Here is a 22919-nt window from a genome sequence, read left to right as displayed (position 1 = left end):
AGGCATCTGTTGACTCTTTGTGCTTCAGTAGGTAGGTTAAGGAATATTTCCCGATTTTACTTACCTATACGTCCACGCTCTCGTTTATTGTCAAGTTGAAGTCAAATGGTTCGGGTCAAGTCAAAGTCAACGAATCAACTATTAGGCCTATATAAAGGACCTTAGTCCTTCATTTGAGAGGGCTTTTTCCCTTCTAAAGGACCTTAGTCCTTCATTTGAGAGGGCTTTTTCCCTTCTCTCCGACCTTAGTCCTTCATTTGAGAGGGCTTTTTCCCTTCTCTCCCGATTTTACTTACCTATACGTCCACGCTCTCGTTTATTGTCAGGTCGAAGTTTATTGTCAGGTCGAAGTCAAATGGTTCGGGTCAAGTCAAAGTCAACGAATCAACTATTAGGCCTATATAAAGGACCTTAGTCCTTCATTTGAGAGGGCTTTTTCCCTTCTAAAGGACCTTAGTCCTTCATTTGAGAGGGCTTTTTCCCTTCTCTCCGACCTTAGTCCTTCATTTGAGAGGGCTTTTTCCCTTCTCTCCTCCTCTTAAACTAGACCTAATAGGAGATTCTCTCTAGACTCTCTAGGTTATTGAAGAACAATGAATAAAAGAGTAAATCACCTATTTGGTCCCTCAATTGTTTGCGAACTGTCAATGTAGTCCATTAACTCCGTATTCATCAATTTAGTCCCAGAAATTAATTATTTTTGGTCAAATAACTCCATCCGACCGTATTCCAGTAAGGACTCCGATTAAGCAGGGGTAATTTGGTCATTTTGTGTCTTCAATCCTCCCTCCCTCTTAATCGATTGAACCAGCTTCCCACTGAGCTTACACCACCACTTAGCTTCAGTCAAATTCGGAGGGTCGAAATGCCATCAGTTTTGGGTGGGCTTTTTCCTATTCGTTCCTCATATGTCTGTTGTTTTTTCTTCTGAATTCAGTTTGGGGTCGCAGCAAATACCACTATCTTTAGCATAGGGAGATCAAATACGATCAAAACACGGAATTGACTTTCGAATTTAGTGTTTTTTCTCTCTTTCTCCAGCCTATTTTCATTTAGTATGAACAATCTTACACTTTTTACACTATGCTAGCACTCTGTTTTCGACATCCAGGAGCGTAGCGACCGATTGTGCGTCGATGCCATAAACGACTTCGCAAGAGTGAAGATAGTTCATTGCCCGCTGCTTGGACATGGTTCTTGAGAAGCGGTTGAGAGCTTGCTGAGCATCCCCTTGTTCAACCACAACTGGCCGTCCGACAAACTCGACTACCGCTTCTTCACCTGCTGCTACTAAGTCGCCTACGGCGGCGACGTTTTGTGATGGTTAGGCTTCGAGTTCCCACCGTCTTCCTCATGAGCCATGCGCATTCCCGCCGCGAGTCAACGTTTTGCTTGAAGCTAGGGTTTTCGAGCCTCTGATTTTCACCTCGATTTCCACGCTTCATCCTCTGCACCATCGCCTGCCCCCCTCTCACCACTCTCGCAATCTCCTTTCTTAATTAGGGTTTACATACACCATTCGGCTATACGTATAGTGAGAGAAACACAACCGGAAATAGGTTTGTAGTTCGCGGAGAGATAAACCTACTTTCTCTCTCTAGAATTTTAGAGCAAATGAGATGAGATTTTTGGGAACGAAGAAATCAATTTTTTTTCTTTTTTCTCCATCGTTCATTCCCATTTTGTGTGCGTATGGGTAAATCACAAAATGACCAAATTACCCCCTCTTAATCTAAGTCCTCACCAGAATACGGCCGGATGGAGTTATATGACTAAAAATAATTAATTTCGGGGACTAAATTGATGTATACAAAATTAATAGACTACATTGACAGTTCGTAAACAATTAAGGGACCAAATAGGTGATTTACTCATGAATGAAATGGCTTCTTTTGGGTTAAATTCTCCAATCATCTTAATACTTTACATACATTGTTATACGCTTGAATACAAAGAGGAATTAATCCTTATCGCCAGTAACTTTTGATTAAAATGTTATTTACCAAACAAGTTCATTTACATTAATATTTACCTGTTTTTTAAAGAATTTTTTTAATACTTCATTGCTCTTAAAAAGTTATTTTAGTGAAATAATAACTATTATTAATTAATATTAATTAATATAGGGAAAATGGCATATTTAGTCCCTGAGTTATAGGGGTAGTGTAGACTCAGTCCCTAAGTTATGTTGTATACGAGTTTAGTCCCTCAGTTATTCACAAAGTGGCGAGTTTAGTCCCTGGACATTAAATTTGACGAAAAAATTAAAAAATATTCAAAATTTGAGGGGTAAAATAGGAAATTCACATTTTATTATTCTTCTTATATCAAAACCACTTTTACAACATTATTTTTCACTTCTTAGCCTAATTATTTTCAAGATTTTTCATTTTTAAAAGCATTTTAATAACTTTCAAATGACTTGTTAGGAACCTGACTCTCGTATAATACACTTAAAACTTAGCACAAATAAAGAAATGCATGATCATTGTATTTAGGTGTATGAAACACACTGTCCTAACAAGTTTTTTTTTTTTTTAATAAGCAACAAATGTAATAAATTAAAACTTTTGAGATAGGATAGTGTGTAAAAAAATCTTAAAAGTTTTAATTTTATTACTTTTTTGCTTATTAAAAAAATAAAAACTTGTTAGGATAGTGTGTTTCATACACCTAAATACAATGATCATGCATTTCTTTATTTGTGCTAAGTTTTAAGTGTATTATACGAGAGTCAGGTTCCTAACAAGTCATTTGAAAGTTATTAAAATGCTTTTAAAAATGAAAAATCTTGAAAATAATTAGGCTAAGAAGTGAAAAATAATGTTGTAAAAGTGGTTTTGATATAAGAATAATAATAAAATGTGAATTTCCTATTTTACCCCTCAAATTTTGAATATTTTTTAATTTTTTCGTCAAATTTAATGTCCAGGGACTAAACTCGCCACTTTGTGAATAAGTGAGGGACTAAACTCGCATACAACCATAACTTAGGGACTGAGTCTACACTACCCCTATAACTCAGGGACTAAATATGTCATTTTCCCATTAATATATTTTACTAATAGATATTAATAGCTATGTAAAACCAAAAAATAAAAAATAAAAAATTATCACATTAGCATGTATTATTTCACTTGAAGTACGTGTACTACTTGCTTTACCATAATCCAATCAATCGCTTTATTTCCTTCCTATTATGTATTTCTCATATGTTAAAGAGATGACGAATGTTAGAGCATAAAGTTGCAGAGCTCCCGCGGTATGGTGTATGGATAATTTTATAAATATACTGATAGGATTATATATAAATATGATAGTTTTAGCTTTGGATGTTTTATCATCGGATTTTTTAAAAATATATATTGTTTCATCCTATAGACGTAAGCACACTATCAATTTATGTAAATCTTATAATTTTCATTTTCTATTTTACTTAGCTTCTTGATCCCTATCTTGATTATTCTCAACACTCCCCTATTACATTTCTACACTCTCCCACAATTTTTTTTCTACTTAATTAAAAAAAAAAACAATTCTCATTTTGTTTTAATTTATATTCAATGGTGTAAATGAAAATAAAATTATCTCAACTTATGAAATATGAGAATAAAAGTAAATTAAATTTTATATTTTAATGTACTTTAATTTAAATAAACAATTATCGATTGTTTACATGATTAACTTTTTATATTATGCTGCACATTTTATATAAAAAATCTCTTAGTAAATTAGCAATTAATAACCATATAATACATTTATAAATTTTATCAAGCTAACAATTAATCATTACATATTTGATAATAATTAAAACACTAATTAGTTTTTAAATGATACAATTTACACAAGTAGAAGTCCATCAGTATGAATATTGTACATCGCGATGATATGATGGTGGTAAGGATAAGGATGGAGAGAGTAACAGTTTTCTTTTGATTTGAATGTGTCAACAGTGAAACAAGTTATCAAATTATTTTTATCTAAATTTTATGTTGACATTATGGAAGGGTTAGTTACCTAATAGAAACCTGGAGAAAATGCTAAGCGAACATAATTTTAAAAGTAAATGTGTCCAATTAGATTTTATTTTGGAACAAGGGATTAATTGAGCACTTGTGAATAGTAGAAGGAGCTATTTGGCACTTCTGCTTGTTTAATAACATTCATCATATACCTTGTTTATAATATTTGTTGTATATGATCATAAATCTAAACATTAATGTATATAAACACTAAACTACATGTACATGGTATATCTATTTCCATTCACTCTGTAGTAATTAGTAAATTCATATAATAATTGTCTTCTATATTTCATAAAAATAAAGCTTAACATGTGTATGATGCTTACTAGCTACTTTGTAACATTAATCTAGTACTATGATCATAATATTTGTATTAATGATAATAAACCTAAACCTTAATTGCATGTACATCATATTTATTTCCATTCGTTCACAAAGTTTCTTCTACATGTTTATAAAAACAAAGTTTAATGTAAATAAGCATTATCCTAAAGTAATGACTTTATATACTTAGCTTATCGATTTATTTTATAAAAAAAAATTAAAATATATCAATACAAGTATTATTTAAAAGATCTCAAATAAAATGTACTCTTTAATAATATATTTTTATACATTAATTTTATTTGTAACAAAGAAAAATAAAAAAGAAAAAAAATTTAGCTGAAAATGAAATTAAGAAAAATGAAGATATCTTAGGTGCATATAACTACAAGCAACCTGGTTCACGGTATAATTATGGTCCTTTGTCATGTAAGAGTCATTCAAACGCAGTTGAATTGAAATTGTTTTGATTCATGAAACCTTATACACTCGCATTAGACATAGCTTTAATGCCCATAGCGTTAGGAGTTGTCCTTAACCGTTACAAATGTTAGCGTTAGGAGTTGTCCTTAACCGTTACAAATTAATGTATTGCATCAGCCTAAAATTACAAATTATAGGGGCTAATTAAATTCATTTTAATTTAATTGCACACGTCATTTCCTAGATTGTTCCATTATAATTATACGAATTTATGAACTAAATTCACTAAATGTAATTCATACATAATTCCTGCAATTCCGTAGGCAGGTTCCCTATATTTAATTTCAGTGTATAATCATAAGAATTATGTTGGAAATTTGAGTTAAAATTGCTATTTAAGTGCTATTTTGTGGTACAAATATATGTGGAGTCCATTTTTAATTTGGGTCGTATCGAGGTGGATTCGGGTTCTGTGATATGGGACAAAGAAATTGATTTTGAATTGGAAAATGAAGATTGAAAGGCTTGGAAGTAGCATTTGTCCACATTAGAAAAAGATATATATGAGTTTGCATTAGTATATATACAAAATCCTTTTAAAAGGAACTTGAAGTGTATAACATAAATTCTCTCTCTCAAGCATGGATGGGGTGCAAATCAAATCCCATAATGAGCCTTCGTGGGCAACTGTTTTGATAGCTCCTAAAAATATTTTTCTACACTTAGAGTGTGTTTGTAAACAAGGAAAATGACTTTGGAAAAATATTTTCTGGAAAATGGGTCATTTTCAGAAAAAAATTTCATTTTCAGTGTTTAAATTAGTTGCATTCCATAAATATGTTTTAGTGTGTTTAGTTCATTTTTTTCAAAAATGAGTAGAATTGTATAATTAAACATTTTAATTCGTTTATTTAGAACATAACAGTATGTATAATAATAATAATAATAATAATAATAATAATAATAACAGTTTTAAATATAATAAAAAAATAACTAATAACATACCAAAATAAGTAATCAAAGTCTTGTAATTCAAAATAACAAACCAAAATAATCAAAGTTTTACAATCTACAATTAAGATCAAAGATTACTAATCAAAGTGTTGGTGTTGGTGGTGGAAATGGTAGTGATGGTGGTAATATTGGTGGTAGTGTGGTGGTTGTGGTATTATTTGTTATATAATAATAATAATAATAATAATAATAATAATAATAATAATAATAATAAGTGGTGGTAGAAACTTTCATTATAATATATTCATATATTCTATTATTCTCTGGTTTTCTCACATACTTTGCTTCCGCTTAACTGGCGGGTGGTTGTTATTCTCCATCCGCCAGGCCTTTCAATCCCTCAATTTCAACATAGTATCAAAGCCTAAACCAATCCTAAATAAACCCTAGTTGTTCAGCCACCACTGTCGCTGGAAGTTCAAAGGTTTTCCAGTCATATCTCCTTCCTCCGATCTATGTTTAAGGCATCATATCGTTACCTCCGTTGGACTCACCTTGAAGAGGTGTTCCTATCAGTGTTTTCATATCCTCCATCTCTACCGGTCAAACGTACCCAAGATTGACTCTGATTGAATAGTTTTGCACACCACGTAAGTATCAATTTCTATTAACAATATTTCCATCGAGTTGAACTGCATGTCATTGTTCAGGGGAATCTCTTTTTCATTGTCATGTTCGTCACCTAGGATGAGATTCACATACGCCATGACTAGTTTTATCATTTCACGCTTTATGAAAAAGAACTCGCCAAGTAAACGAGAGGAAGAAACTTGTTAAAACAACGAAAGGAAAAATACATAAACTGCAAACAAAAATTAAACAAGTAAAACAAAGCAAAGGAAACAGCAGTGCGAAAATAAGGGAGTAACGACCAGTAGCGATGGAGATGGAGGTGTGAGGGAAGGCGTAACTGGTGGCGAAGGCGGAGAAAGCAGAAAAGACGATTATTAGGCAGTTAGAGTCTTAGGTTCGTTCAGTCTAGTCTTAAGCTCATTTCTTACTTTTGTGCTATTCTACTTGTATATAAACGTGCAATGTACTGTTCTCAATTATATAATATATATATACACAGAGAAATTATTTCATCAAGCGAGTCCCTTGTGCTTGGTTCACAAGACTGCATAATTTTTTGGTTTAAGTTAGGTTTCGCCCGTTGAAAGTTGACGTATCTCTATTCGTGTATGATTCTGACCAAGTCCACATCTACATTCTTTTGCTAGGGAATGATGTCTCACAGGTGGATTCCATATTAACACAACTCTCTTCGATGTTCAAAATACGAGATCTTGGCCATCCTCTATTCTTCCTTGGTGTTAAGGCACTATACACGACTGATGCCGTGTTTTTATCCCAACGTCGTTATATGACTGAACTTCTCCATAAAGCAAGGATGGACTGTTGCAAACCACTCACTACGCCGATGACACAGCTACGTCAAATAGCTTTGAAGACCCGTCACCCATGGATGATCCCACACTTTATCGTCAACTAGTTGGCTCCTTAGTGTATTTACTAATCACTCGGCCAGACTTGTCGTTTGCTGTCAACCGGTTTGCCAGTTCATGCATAGTCCCAAGCAAGACAATTGGGGTGCGCTAAAACGCGTCCTGCGGTATGTCAAAGGCTCTCTACATCTGATCTTGGCCTCCGCCTCACTAGTTTGGCATCTCCTGTGGTCCACGCTGTTTCAGACTCCGATTGGGCTGGTTGCTCACTAGATAAGAAATCTACTATCGGGTATGCGGTGTTTCTTGGTCCCAACTTAATTTCATGGTGCTCTAGAAAACAACGGATAATTGCCCGCTCATCGATCGAAGTTGAGTACAAAGTGCTTGTAGATGTGTCAGCAGTGGTGGTCTAGATTCAGTATTTTCTTCGTGATCTTGCCTTGGACTGCTCTACTACTCTAGTGCTTTAGTGCGACAACCTTGGTGCAACTTATATATCTTTGTTCAAATCCAATTTTTCACGCAAGAACTAAGCATCTGGAAGTAGACTACCACTTCAATTCGTCCATGGCAAGGTTACGTTGGGTGCTTTTAAGGTGAACTTTGTGTCCACTCATGACCAGCTGGTAGATATCTTCACCAAATCTCTCTCTGCCTCTCGGTTTAATGACCTCCGTTTCAAGTTTGGTGTTGTCCCTTGTCCGCCTTCCGCTTGGGGGGGGGGGGGGTATTAGGTAGTTAGAGTCTCATGTTCATTCAGCCTAATCTTAGGCTAATTTCCTACTTTTATGCTATTCTACTTGTATATAGATGTGTACTGTATTGTTCTCAATTATATAATATATACACAGAGAAATTATATCATCAATCACAATGAAGCTGACGCTGTCTGCGATGGAGATAGTGACAAGGGAAGACGATCGGACACTGCCTCCGCTTGCTTCATGGAGGCGGCGACCTTGTGAAAATTAGAGCAACTGGAAACCAGAGATGGGAGAGAAACCCTAAGAATAATTCTATTTGTTACATGTTAAAACTATAATACCGCAATCCATTGAGGGTATATTATAGTTTGATCGAGTGCTCAAACTATTTTACCGCAATTCATTTTATCCTTGAAATGTGACACTACAACACTTCTAGAATCTCCGAGAGATAGCAAATTGATTTAAGGAAAGTGTGTTTACATACAACTTGGATTTTTCTTATTCTCGTTCTTTGGTTTGGGATAATTTTCTAAAATTATAAATCTTGTCATTTTTTTTTTGTTTTAATTGAAAAGTCAACTTATTTGCCTACAAATTACAGGAATTGAAGTAAATTCATTGCAATATCATTGAGAAATTGAGCCTAGGTCCATAGAGTAATTGGAGCCTAGAATAGAAGAGGGGTGGATCTTGGACCGGCGGAACCAAGGAGTATGGTAGTGTATGTTGGACTAAGAAGATTGGATGAGGTCCAAAGTGCAAAGATGAGAAAAGTTTAGGGAGTTGGAATACAAAGGCTAGATGGATGGGGTTCAAAGTGGGACAATGTAAAAAGTTTTAGGCGTTGAAGTCCAAAGACTAGAGGATTGGGGTTTGAAGTGAGACATGGAACAAAATGTATGGGGATTGAGTGCAAAGGATGGGGAGATAAGGTCAAAGTGGAAAATTGAGGTATTGTACAAGAGGTTAGGGTGCAAATATTTTGAGATCGAAGTAAGATGGGATTAGAATTAAAGAGTTGGGGTGGGGTGGGGTGGGGTGGGCTGGAGTGGAGTGGGAAGTGGTAAAGAAGAAGGGGGCTAAGGTTGGGGCGGGGTGGGGTGAGGTGGGGTGGAGTGAGAAGTGGTAAAGAAGAAGGGGGCTAAGGTTAGGGCCTAAGGTTATGGCTAGGAGTGCGAAGTTGCTACGTGGTAGCCTACACACTCAGGTGTGTAGGACAATGCATGGCTTTGCCCTAAGTGAGGTCATGTTCCATGTGGGCCTTGCCCATGTTAGGCCGCAAGGCACTACCTCACATTGGGCATAACTCTATAATCGTACCTTGTTGTCTAGGGCCACGTGTTCCATTTCTAACTGTGTATTTGGCCTATCTGAAATGTGTGGCTCCTATGTGTTTTGCAATAGGTGGCTGGTGTTCGGTTATCAGGAGATATAAGGTGTAATTATTATATGGGAGTTTCGACGACAAGTGTAATAACTTCCCTCACCTATTAAAAGCAGGCTCCCCCAAGTGTTCAGGGCATTGACTTCTTCTCAAATAATCATTACACAGCAACAACGTAACGGTTCATTTTATTAATGGTTCTGTCATTGTCTGCATAATAGTAACAACCTTAGCGCCCTGACGTAGACTTCCTATTGGGCATGCGTTCTAATAACCCATTATCTTGGGCGTCGGTTGGGTTGGCCAAGTTCAGCCCTTACTCGATTCGAGACGTGGCGCTATGACTTATCATGGAGAGATGTGGTTAAATTGTTAATGTCAATCTACTTGTCACTAATTAGTTTTAAGTAAGATATGACAACCAGATAGACTATGTGGTTAAGCGTGCTTGACTTACAACAATGTGTGCTTGACTTACAACAGTCACATGATGTGTGACCTACTAGAAAGTAAGCGTAATGTAGTATTAAGATTTATCAATTGTAACCCAGTTTATGGTGGACATGACCCAATAAAACCATCACAATGTAACCGGCATCAAGCATAATTTCATAAATTGTACCATTGTAAGAGATGAATACATTTATACATAATTATTACCATAAATGTATTTGTTGGGCATACAATGTATAGTAATTCCATTATAGTCACAATAACTGCATTTAGCCAAATTCCTATTGTAATTTATGTAGATGATTTAGAGAAATTTGTATATATATGGTTTCAATTTACATAATTAGGGTGCGTTTGGTTCGCACATGAGAATCGGAATGGGTATCAAATACTTGGTAAGGGTAATGGATTTTGGTAAAAGTATTTTGCATGTTTGGTAGTAGGGTAGAATGAGAATGATTGTTAATAGTTGGGGAAGAAAGGAGGAAGGGAAATGAAACCTTTATTTCATTAGGGTATGTGTTTTTCAATTAATGGGGCATTCTAAACCCATAGTAGTATTCTAAAAACCTATCAACCAAACAATAACAATCACTTTGATACACATACCTTATGCCTAAACCCACCAACCAAACACACCCTTAGTATTGCAGGAATTATTCTCCTCAAATACATGTACATATATTTCTTTAATGGGTCACACTTGTGTAAGACCGTCTCACGGTTCCTTATTCGTGAGACGGGTCGGGTCGGGTCAAAGTACAATGCAAATGTCATACTTATATGCTCAAATATAATACTAATCAAGAATACAATTTTTGTTACTTATAAGAGAAAAAGTAATACATTTTTCATAATAAGTAATGTTGACAAGTGCCCTTACTTATAAGGGCAAAAATAATACTTTTGAGGAAAAATGTAATACTTTTAAATCTAAATGTAAAAGTATTGTTTTTTCCCTTAAAAGTATTACATTTACCCTTATAAGTAATAAAAATTTTATTCATGCTTAGTATTACATTTGAGCATATAAGTATGACATTTGTGCATATAAGTGTTACATTTACATCTTGACCCGACCCGACTCGACTCATGATGAGACGGTCTCAGACAAGTTTTTGCCATCTTTAATTAATTCATATATAATTTATATCATATGCCACAATTGCGTAATGTATCTCCCTTAAATGTAATTTCATATATAAAACACTATTTTTTTCCTTCAAAACATTTTCTTAATATTTTCTCATGATTTGACTTATAATCATTTAGTGTCATTTTTTGTGTGACTACAATCTAAACTTATCGATAGTATCTGAATCATTTAGTGTCATGAATTGTTAATTTGATTACATATACTTTTAATCAAACACTAAAACATCCAATTAAATATTGTTACGTTAGAGCAAAAATAATAAGGAAAATTTTAAAAAGTTCAATCCTATAACCTTCTTTAATTTCAGTGATGCCAACTAAGTACAAAGAGGTTGACAAGTCAAATATAATTAATTCAACCAAACACATAAAATAATTTCTTGGTATATATATCAAGTAAACGCTCCGGGCGTGCGGGGAGTTAATATTTTATTTTACTTAATAATCCATAATTGTCCCCGCGCTCTCGCAGGATTTTGCGTATTCCCTATGTTGACTTTTGGTCAAATTTTAACTGCCAATAAATATAGCTTCTTCTCCACCCAACATTTACACTTGTCTCAGTGAAGAGATAGAGAGAGAGAGAGAGGGAGAGAGATGGAAAGAGGCTTAAGCTTTGGTACAGAAGAAGGGAGGAGTAACGGTGATGCAAAGTTTGACGACGATGGTCTTCAAAAAAGAACTGGTATGCATATAATAATTTATATATATATATGGATCGGAGTAGATGAGATATAATGTTTGAGTTGGATCTGGTACGATGTAAAAATCAGAGTTGGTTTTAATGAATTTAATTTGTAGGTACGATGATGACTGCTGGTGCACATATCATAACGGGAGTAATCGGGTCGGGCGTGCTGTCTCTAGCTTGGGCATTCGCACAGTTGGGTTGGATCGCCGGAGCCGTTTCTCTGTTGGCCTTCGCCATCATCACTTGCTATACTTCCATCTTGCTCGCCGACTGTTACCGTTCCCCGGATGGTACCAGAAACTACACTTACATGGCCGCCGTTACCACTTACCTAGGTACCAATTCATCTCAGTCAAACTTTAATTTGGTTTCATCGGAGGCCAGTAAGGCCAAGTCCGGCCAGCACCATGTAGTTAAGGGATTGTTGAGCGGAGATCGGTAAAGGGTCAAGTCCAACATCCTATTTCTCGAAAATATGATAGTCATCTATAAGGATATAAAATTACTGTCTTATATACTAGTTAATTATAATTTTTGGTATAGTAGTAAGTGTTTAATCTTGAGTCCTAAGAAGTGATATCATAATCAAGACTACTGGTGGTGCTGGGGTGTTTATTAAATTAAACAATTAAAACATGTTTTCATAGCCTTTGACATGAAATTGACTCTGATACCAAATTGTGTAAATACAGGAGGATTAAACGTGAAGGTGTGTGGAACAGCGCAGTACAGCAATCTTGTTGGGGCTGCCATTAGTTACACCATCACCACAGCACTAAGCATGAGGTTTGTAATTAAGAACGGAACGTATTTATATATGTAACTCTACGCAATTAATAATTATATTCTGCATGCCTACGTCACGTCGTATTATGTTTATGTGAAATTTTGTTGACTAAATATATATATATGTACTATGTGCAGTGCCATCTCGAAATCCAACTGCTACCATAAGTATGGGCATGATGCTGACTGCCGGCGGACCAACAATAACTACACAATCCTCTTCGGAATTGCTCAGATTATTCTAAGCCAAATCCCAAACTTTCACAAGCTCTCCTTCCTGTCCATCGTTGCGGCTGTCATGTCTTTTGCTTACTCTTCCATTGGCCTTGGCCTCTCCATAGACAGAATCGCAAGTACGTATGTAATTATATTCAAAACATTATTGTAAATTATCCTGTGGACCACGATCTACATACCTTGTAATTAAGGTGGACCCTAGTACTCTGAAAAAACATATCCTTTACCTGGCTTTTATGAAAAAGAATGTTATTTTAGGAGGAGGACATGTGAAGACTAGCTTAATAGGGCAGCCAATCAGAGCGGACTTGTCAAGTGCAGACAGAATGTGGAAAATCTTTGCGGCACTTGGAGACATTGCGTTTGCCTATACTTTCTCCAATATTCTATTGTCAATTCAGGCACACATTATTTATATTATAAATTCTTAATTTAATGATTCATTAGTAGGTAGGGTTTTGGTCGGTCAAATAATGACGATGGTTATTATTACTCATAAAGTCATAAATATATATGCAGGATACCATAAAAGCTTCTCCTAAGGAGAATGAGGTTATGAAACAAGCCACCTTTGCCGGAATATTGATATCCACCGTGTTTTACATGCTGTGCGGGGTACTCGGATATGCCGCGTTTGGGAACCACGCGCCGTCGAATTTCTTAACCGGATTCGGTTTCTACGACCCCTTCTGGCTCGTCGACCTGGCCAACGTCTGCATCATCGTACACCTCCTGGGAGCCTACCAGGTGTTCACGCAGCCGTTATTCGCGTTCGTGGAGGAGCGGTGCAAGAGGAGATGGCCGGAGAGTAGATTTGTGAACCAAGAAACGGCGATTGAGGTTCCGTGTCTTCCGAGGCTGAGTTTCAGCGCGTTCCGGTTGTTGTGGAGAAGCGCGTACGTTGTGGTTATAACCTTAATCTCTATGCTGTTGCCGTTTTTCAACGATTTCGTGGGTCTTATAGGGGCCGCCGCCTTCTGGCCCTTAACCGTTTACTTGCCGATTCAGATGTACATTGCGAGGGCGAAGATTCGCAGGTTGTGTTTCGCTTGGATTTGGCTCCAGGTTTTGAGTATGGTTTGCTTCGTTATCTCAGTGTTGGCGGCTGCTGGGTCTATAAGAGGTCTAATCAAATCTGTCAAGAGGTTCCAGCTGTTTCACGTGGAATCTTGAACAACTTCATGGAATCTGTTGTTAGTTGTTGTTGTACCAACTTAATTTGGTGTGCTTAGGTAGTAATTAAACCTTCAATCATCATGCATGATGCAAGTTAATTAGCATCCATAGTCGATCTCTTTTAAATAAAATTATTGCATGTTACTTTGGTTCCATTTAATTTTATGATTTCTGCCCTCTAATTTTCATTTTTCAGTTTAGGGGTACGGTGTGATTAGAAAGCAGAAAATGAACCATAAATATTTTTCTTTCTAGTGTTTGGTTGCCTCCCAAAAAATTATCTTAGTGTTTTGGTTTATTTTCTAAAAAATGAGCATAATTATTTAAAATTTTAAATATTTAAAATATACAATGGTGGTGAGAGGTGGGGGTGGGTGGTGATAGCGGCGAGGTGATTGGCTGCTCCATTGTTACTTATGGAAAATGACTTTCCCAAAAAAGGGAGTCATTTTCCGAAAAATTCTCTCTATTTTCAATTGACACATCCCTATTTTTCATTGATTTCAATTCTATTTTTTCTCTCTAGCCAAACACGGAAAACGTAGAAAATGATGTCCAAAAATTATTTTTTAGGTTTCCATGGAATCATAATAAATTTAGGCAATGCAACTAGCTAGAAAATTATATTAAATCAAAATCAACCCAACATTTGAGTCTAATTAATTAATTAATTACAATGCAAACACATTGATGATTCCCTATCTAGAAAAAAAAATGAGGCATTAAATGATTAGCTAGCTAGCTTCAAGATTCAGCTTGAAAGGGCTCGAACCTCCTGACAGCCTTGATTAGGCCACGAATAGATCCCGCAGCCGCTAATATTGAGAGTAATAAACAAGCCACACACAAAACAGTGAGCCAAATCCAAGTGAAAGACAACCTGCGAATATTGGTCCTCTTAATGTACATCTGAAACGGGAGATAAATGGTTAGGGGCCAGTAGGAGATAGCTCCCAGAAGCCCCACGAAATCGTTGAAGAATGGGAACAACATCGCCACTATGGTTGTCAATGCCACGTACGCAGTCCTCCATGTCAGCTTGAACATACTGACGTTCCAGGTTTTGTTGGCAGAAATCTTAAAGCTCTTCCCGTTTATGAATCTGCTGTCTGGCCATCGGTTCTCGCACCGCTTTTCAACGAAGGCAAATACCGGTTGCGCGAAAACCTGTCACAACCCAAATCTCAGTGACTTTCATTCATTAAGTTTTCATGAATTGGTTGATCGCACTACTAAATTTAAAAGAAAAAAAAAAAGAACAATAGTTAATTGACCGATTAGGCAGCTTAGTCACTTAAGTGAATTTTTTAATTTAAAAATAGAAAAGTAAAAATAAATAAATGTTACGGAGTATATATTTGTAGTTTACATGGTGACGGTATAATTGACGAAAGAAGAAATATTAAGGGTATAAATGTACATTACAAAAAGCATCAATGAAATGTGTTTAATGTCATTTAATCATTAACAAATTTTTTATTATTCCTGTCATCGATTAGTGTTAAATAAAATGCAAACAAGTAATGCATCTTGTACTATCAACACAATTTTCATTAAGGTTAAAGATTAACACTATTGACTCTTGTTTCAAAAAAAAAAAAAAAAAAAAAAAAACACTATTGACTCTTATTAAATTTTATTACTCCGTAGTGGATTAGATTAGATAAATATGCGTGTGCGTACCCACCTGGTAAGCTCCAAGAAGGTGTACAACGATGCAGGCGTTAGCGAAGTCAATAAGCCAAAATGGATCGTAGAAACCAAAGGTAGTTAAGATGTTTGAAGGTGCATCGTTCCCAAATGCGGCGTATCCTAGCACCCCGCACAGCATGTAGAAGATGGAGGAAATACATATGCCACACAAAGTGGCTTGTTTCATCACCTTATTCTCCCTTGGGGAGGCTTTTACTGTGTCCTTCAATGCAAATTAACATTCATTTTTTCAGTTAAGCTACACCCAAATATATCTCTATATAAACAATAATCAATCAAATACGAATTCATGCCTGTATTTCCACTAGAACATTAGAGAAAATATAGGCAAAACCAATGTCTCCTAGGGCAGCAAAGATGTTCCACATTTTCTCTGTGGTTGAGAAGTTTGGTCCAATTGGCCGTCCCGTTAAGCTAGTCTTCGCACACCCCCTTCCTAATAAACATTGAACAAAACACCATTAACTACAAATCCTGGCCTTAACTGCACTCAAACTATATATATATACTAGCCTGGATTTTGAACAATTAAGATTGATCTAGTAGAAAGAACTCTGTCCACCCTTAAGTAAGATCTCGAGATTTAGTCATGCCGGCATTGTCAATAGACCAAGGCATTTGAAGAGCCCTTTCCCTAAATGGGATTTGATAGTAGCTTAACTTTAAATTAGTCCAAACCTAACACTACAAGAGAACAATAAGTTACCTATAAATTTAACAACGAATTAAACATGTACATTTTAAATACCTACAGATTTAAATGTACATTTTGCTTAAATCTATTGATAAATTAAATACTTATAAATTTCAGTCATGAAAATCTGAAGTCAAGACTTGTATGAACACATATTTTGTAGGTAGGGTTTAACGTAACTCACTTGCAATTCTATCTATGGAGAGGCCGAGGGCAATGGAAGAGTAAGTGAAAGACATGAGAGCAGCAAAAATGGAGAGAAAAGCAAGCTCATGAAAGTTTGGAATTTGGCTGAGAAAAACTTGTGCCATTCCATAAAGGATTGTGAAGCTCATGTTCTTCTGCCGGCAATTAGCATCATGCCCATTTTTATGATAACAGTTTGATTTCTCGATTGCCCTGTAGTTATATATATATATATATATATATATATATATATATATATATTATTCATCCATCAACAACTAACAAAACAACACCAATAATAATAATAGTGCTGGATGGATGGCGTACATTAAACTGAGTGATGTGGTGATAGTGTATCCAATGGTAGTACCAATCAGATTGCTAAACTGAGCTATTCCACAAATCTTCACGTTATGCCCTCCTAGAAATCAATTTTAAAATCCTGTAAGGAAGCTGCATGCTTTAATTTTAATGAACAAGTCAAATACATATACAAGAAAACATATACATATATTGTTAAAATTAGTTAAGTATTATATGTAAAAGTACATAATAGATACCTAGATGAGCTCTGACAACTTCCATGTAAGTTTGGTTTCTTTTACCATCTGGGGAGCGGTAACAATCAGCAAGTAGAGAAGCAGCGTAACAAGAAATGAGTGCAAATGCCAAGAGAGTTGCGGGGCCTGCAATCCATCCCAGTTGTGCAGTAGCCCATGCTAGAGATAACACTCCTGACCCTATCACTGCTGTTATGATATGTGCAGTTGTTGTTATCAAAGTTCCTGCATGTAATACCAAATCCATCCATAATCAATACTCTTACTCCATTTTTTTTTTTTTTGTTCTAAACTTTTTGTTAGGTTTAGTCCTAAACTTTTAACTGGTCCTTTCATAAGTAAAGGGCAAAGTCGTCGTCCTTTCAGAAGAATCACAACAGGTTAAAAATTTGAAAGTTGAAGGACCATGTATGAGTAGTTAACTTCAAAGTTTATGACTAATAAAAATGTCAAAATCACTATACTTGAAAGACTTAAAAGATGGCATTAACTTTTTTTCTTTATACAATCACAATAATCTACTTGACCAACAATCCTTGCGAGCATGCATTAATAAATTTCAAAAGCAATAAAAGGAATGTGCTCAAAACCAAATGTCGAATACTTGGTGGGCATACATAGAATTATATTTTATAAAGCTTACAGGGGAATGATTAAGCAGCAGAAATTGAAAGATTTCTTAGGATGCATTAAAAAATGGAAGAAATTATGAATGAAAAGGATATATATATATATATGTACCAGTTCTTTTGGGGTGACCGTCATCGTCAACCTTGGGATCCTGGCCACCTTCTATACCACTGCTCAAGCTTGTCTCCATTAATTACTGCAAGTCCTGTGGATGGATCTGTGCGTGAAACTGTGAAGCTAGGTCGGATAGATGATAGATAGAGAGAGAGAGAGAGGGGGGGTTTTTAGAATTGTGAATTGGGGGAAAATGTGTGTGAATAATGTATGTTGATTAAGTGTAGAAATGGTTAGAAATGTAGGCAGGTTTGCATGCAGGCATACATATACAAGTACAGATACACAATCTGCCAAGAAGTAATAACTAACTAACCGACTAACTGTCAATAACTAACTAACTTAAGGTTGGACGAGAAGTAGCTAGCTAATTAATGGTGTATGTACATGCCGGGTATCTTGATATAGTGATGGATACTGAATCCACCGGACCGAAACCGCCGTGCAGATCGAATTGCAGTCAACAAATTGAACAGTTTGTGGTCTCCCCATAAAGCCCAAAGTTTCTCCACAATAATCACGTGTGAATCTTAATTAGTGCTACCGATAAATCCTCTGATAAAACACAACATGTTTTTTGTGTGTCGAAATGTTTTTGACTTTAATTTGCATAACCGGACAGACATATATTGGTCATCTTTACTTTTGGCTATTATCTCAACCATACAATTAATTAATGGATTTATTCAATGCTAAAATGTTAGTTATTAGTTTATAATCAAGATCTATGAAGCAAAGGATGCAAGGATTCCGTTACGTTGCTTAGCGTGTATACATAAAGCATCAGAACAGAATTGAAAAGAAAAGAAAAGAAAAGAAAAGAGAGAAAAGGAAAAGCTTGAATTGTGCAACAAATATTTGATTCCGACCAGAGAAAGGATGAAGATGAGATGATATTTGTTACGTTGCGGGAGAGAATCTTGAATTGATTACTTTTTACTACTGCACAAGATCGATGCTTGTAGAATTGCGGCATCACATTAGGAGTGAAATAGGGAGTGTGGGTTTAAGGCTTTAAGCTACCTTTCTGATTTCAGAACTTCAGCCATACACTTCTAATAAATGCGTTATTGCAAAAACTTGTGTAAGATCGTCACACATATCTCAAATCCTGAGACGAGCCGAATCTTTGATTAATGATGTTAAAAATTCGATCCGTGAGAGACAATGTGTGTTTTGAGTGACGAGTAAAATTCATAGTTATAGGTAAATCTCTCCTAGTGACAAAAGAGGTAAATCAGCATAGGTGCATGTAGTATTTGTTCTTAACTATCCTCCACTGAGGCACGAACCCACCCTTCTATATGGGAATGCAACCAAGTGCCACTAAACTATAACGTCTTGGCATTTAATTTTACTTCTTAAATTGTCTATTATGGTATTTTTATACTTAATCTTACTTCTTAAATTTTGACAATTTATCACATTATATATTTATATCTTTGACTTTTGCTTTTTTTTTTTTAATGATATTATGATTTTGCTTCTTTTGACTTTTACAATATTATTATTCTTATTTTATAGGAGGCACTCTAGCCAGTGAGGCAGTGACCATCTATTTGCCACTTGAGAATTGAGATGTACATTGCAAAAGTGAATTGGATAGAATCTTGAAGTTCATGACTCGGATACTGTAAGCAGCAATGAACATTCAGACAGAATGCATTGAATCTGCAATTTTCCCGTTCATATTCATATATGGAGCATATTATTATAGTATGTGCATTTCCATCTGCTATAAAAAGCTGCTGATTCATTTGAAATCTTCTTTCAAGGGAATTGAGTACATGCATATTTTACATTGGTAGATCAAAGAAAACTTTAACCTAGTACTCGGAAATTCCAACCTACTATACTTCCTAACTAGATCACAACATTAAGTTGAAGAGTATAGGTGAAAGAAACATTTGAAGCAGAGTTCTTCAATTTAGACCGGGTGCAGTTTGGGATATCCTTTCTTCTTCGAGTAGTGCATAAGGATCAACATATTGCGGTGGAGTGACCCGAGAGTTGCTTCCATCATGGACAAATGTGGGTCCAAAATACTGTTGGTTAAAAATGAATAATGCACCCTTGTTAACTGGGTGGACAAGAGGTTCAATGTGGGTGGGAAAGGTATATGAAATTCCATGTTGTATTGATGAACTTTAACACTAATAATATGTTCAAGCTAGAAAAACAATTGTTTGTAATGCTGTATAACCCTTTGAAACAAGAGAGAGATAGAATGATGCATGTGCGAGATCATAATATGAACTTACCAGGTACAAAGCAGAGAAAAATGCAACGGTTACTAGGATTAGTGGCCCGAATCCCAGAAAGAACGTCCCTCCAAGGGTCAGCAAAAGCTTAGCCCGTGGAATTAAGCCCTGAAGAAGGTAAAATTGAAATGAAAATATGATACACAACTCCAGTAACACATGTAATAACATCTAGTGGGACAGTTTATAAAGAATAAAAGACAAGGACTGTTGCAAATTATGTACATTGGCTCTTCAATAGCTATCTTACATGTCTAACAAAAGAGCACAAACCGCTCATGATATAATTGAGAAGAATCTGAGTTGAATATTTAGAGACTCATACAAAACAACCATTGAGAGGGAGAGATGAAAAAGGTGGTAGTGATGTAGTGTTGTAGGAAATACCACTATTTCATAAATTAAAAAGTTTGATGAGAATTAAAGCCTACGCACACATAACAGACTTTTCAGAATAGAAGTCCTAGAAATTGGGAATGATGCAAGAATTTTTTTTTTTTGTTTTTTGAACTAGTGAGAAAATTCAATCAACTAAACAGAACTATCAAAAAAGAAAAAATAAAAAGATGCAAACCTCAATGCCTTCACTATTAAGGGCCATAGACTGCTCTCTCTGATTAGTTAAGTTTCTTCCTGATTCCGTCGAGATGGCATTTCTACGAGAAAAACCTCCATCTTCTTCCTTAATTTTTGTTTCTTCATCCTCAAAGATGGTTCTGTTGCTTTCTTCAAGTAATGAAGTAGGAGTCATGCCTCGTTTCTTCAATTCTTTCATAAACAATGACTCGGGAGGTTCTTCACCTGATCCCAACAGTAAAATTAAAATCCGGGTTTAGGATTATCCAAGCTCAACGATAAAGTACTGAGTACACTACCAAAAGAAACATGATATTACCCAAAAAAAGAAAAATAAACCCATTTGTCCATCAGCGTTTGAGGTTTGAACATCATAAGGTACTACTGATATAAAGGATATTGAGCAAAATGCAAGAAGCTGGAACTGCCAAAATGAACAATTCTTTAAACGATCATACATCACCAAATCAACAGAACAGGACATTGCTAATCACCTAATCCCATAACCATATCTCTCACCACAATTATAAACGACTAATAAAATAAAGAGATCTTAGCTAAATTCCTAAACAGAAATGCAAAAGCTGCACCTTTTAGGACTTGCCTTCCGCTGCCAAGATAAAGAGGCTGCAGAAAATTCTGTTTTTACTTCAAATGAATCGAAAGAAACTTTCTAAATTCCCCTTTCTTTTCTGGTAAACTCCATGTTTAGAGAATGCAACATAAACTACAACAGTGCATTTCTTCAACTTGTATTCTAACCATACCAGTTTACACACAATTACAAACTCTTTCATCTGCCTTTTCTCAACCTTAAACTCAGGTCCTCAAATTGTACAGCTATTTGATCTAGATGGTTTCTCTTGCACATACCATGCACAAGCCACAAATATAAACACAAACATGAAACATGCACTGTATTGGATTACATAAACGCTGGAATCTAAAAGTCAAAAGTTTAATCACAAAGGTAAATTATTATTTAAAAAAAAAAAAGGAATAGTTAGCTAATTTTACCATTGGTTGGAGTATCGTTGTCCTGAGTTCTGCATGAAACCCTAAGCTTCCGATCAATCAATAATCTGAAGCTCCGATTCCGCTTGCTTTGAAACCGAAAATTTCTTCTCCTTCTTCTATGTCCTATGATCCCCGAGCTGAAATCCGAGCAACTGCACGCCAATTTTGTATGAGAACTCAACTGGGAAATCGAAAATGACGACACACTATATTTCAACAACTGGAGGTGAGCCATTATTCAAATTTCTATCAATCCGCGAGTTCTCCAAACCAGTAGTAAATTTCAACCCGAGATTTTATATATATATATTCAATTCAGGGGGTGGGGGATCGGATTTCCTTAACCAGAAACAGAGGAAAGCGTGCTCGTGAATGAAACCAAGTTTCTAGAGAGAGAGAGAATGCAGACAAAACGGCGGGATTAGTCTTCTGTGAGGTGGGGCATATACTCATCGGCGTAGTTTAGAAATTAAAGGCTGTGATTTTGTATTTGTGTGCGAGATGTCGTGGTTCCTTTTGTGGCCAGAACTCATTCTCTGCGTGACAAGTGACAACCAAAACCAAGCCTCTGTTCTGCTGCACTGCTGCTACTCATTTACCTAGCCGCCTTGCCTTGGATACAGTAACTTCATCAAATCACTGGAACATACACCATTTTTCTACCGAACAAAAACTCTCCTATACATATGTAATTAAATCAATTTTTGATTTCAACTCAAACAAGTTTTGGTGTGATATTAAGTCAATTCGCAGAGTAAACTATTGAAAAGAAACTCTAGGAAGTTGAAGCTTAGAATCCAGCAACAGGAGACTTCCGTACGCAAGATTCACGACCCAACCACAAGTTTTCTTCTACATCTATATACGGTATAATCCAATTCACACTGTGGTTTGGGTCCGTTGAGATTAATAAGTACAAAAATCAATAACAATCGCAGAAAATAAAATACAATATTGATAATTTTTTATTAATTGTAATTGTGGAATATCATGTTGCAAGCAACATATTCATGCAACCCTAAACCTGTAAGGCTTCTTTATGTGTTGTGAAAATCGACCTAAGCAGCTGGCTAGGCGCTAGTCACCCTTAGGTCGAGGCGGTTTCAGCTCTAGGTCGCTTTTAGTCAACACGTCAACTAGGTATCCTAGGCGGTCAAGTAATTTTTCTTGCTTATTTGGTTGCACCTCTTTCTATACTTCTCCAGTTATTACTCAACTAACCATTTAACATATGTAGTTGACTAATTCGAAAGATTATAGCAGTCTAACATATGTAATTGACTAATTTGAGATATTATAATAGTCTAACACCTTACAACCCTGGTTGGGTAAAGTAGAGATGATA

The 22919-nt window shown here is 35.7% G+C and overlaps 3 protein-coding genes across 3 annotated transcripts; 1 reads left to right on the top strand and 2 right to left on the bottom strand.

Moving 5' to 3' along the window:
• Positions 1-11530: 11530 nt before the first annotated feature.
• LOC116011710 (amino acid permease 6-like) lies at positions 11531-13820 on the top strand. The gene is made up of 6 exons (XM_031251112.1): positions 11531-11618; positions 11735-11959; positions 12317-12410; positions 12549-12763; positions 12906-13048; positions 13167-13820. The coding sequence occupies exons 1-6, from the start codon at positions 11531-11533 to the stop codon at positions 13818-13820; spliced, it is 1419 nt and encodes a 472-aa protein (XP_031106972.1).
• Positions 13821-14471: 651 nt separating this feature from the next.
• Positions 14472-18109, bottom strand: LOC115998611 (amino acid permease 6-like). The gene is made up of 7 exons (XM_031238221.1): positions 17718-18109; positions 16977-17201; positions 16744-16837; positions 16415-16629; positions 15830-15972; positions 15511-15738; positions 14472-14990 (listed from the first exon to the last, which is right to left on the bottom strand). Exons 1-7 carry the CDS (start codon positions 17794-17796, stop codon positions 14568-14570), a joined length of 1407 nt encoding a protein of 468 aa, XP_031094081.1. The 5' UTR covers positions 17797-18109; the 3' UTR covers positions 14472-14567.
• Positions 18110-19453: 1344 nt separating this feature from the next.
• Positions 19454-22212, bottom strand: LOC116013665. Its single transcript, XM_031253551.1, has 4 exons — positions 21575-22212; positions 20556-20782; positions 19982-20089; positions 19454-19765 (listed from the first exon to the last, which is right to left on the bottom strand). The coding sequence occupies exons 1-4, from the start codon at positions 21807-21809 to the stop codon at positions 19643-19645; spliced, it is 693 nt and encodes a 230-aa protein (XP_031109411.1). The 5' UTR covers positions 21810-22212; the 3' UTR covers positions 19454-19642.
• Between the last annotated feature and the right edge of the window lie 707 nt (positions 22213-22919).

Source organism: Ipomoea triloba, chromosome 1 (genome assembly GCF_003576645.1).
Source record: "Ipomoea triloba cultivar NCNSP0323 chromosome 1, ASM357664v1".
Taxonomy (NCBI): Eukaryota; Viridiplantae; Streptophyta; class Magnoliopsida; order Solanales; family Convolvulaceae; genus Ipomoea; species Ipomoea triloba.
Note: the sequence above shows the minus strand (reverse complement) of the source record. Positions and strands in the feature narration are given on the sequence as shown.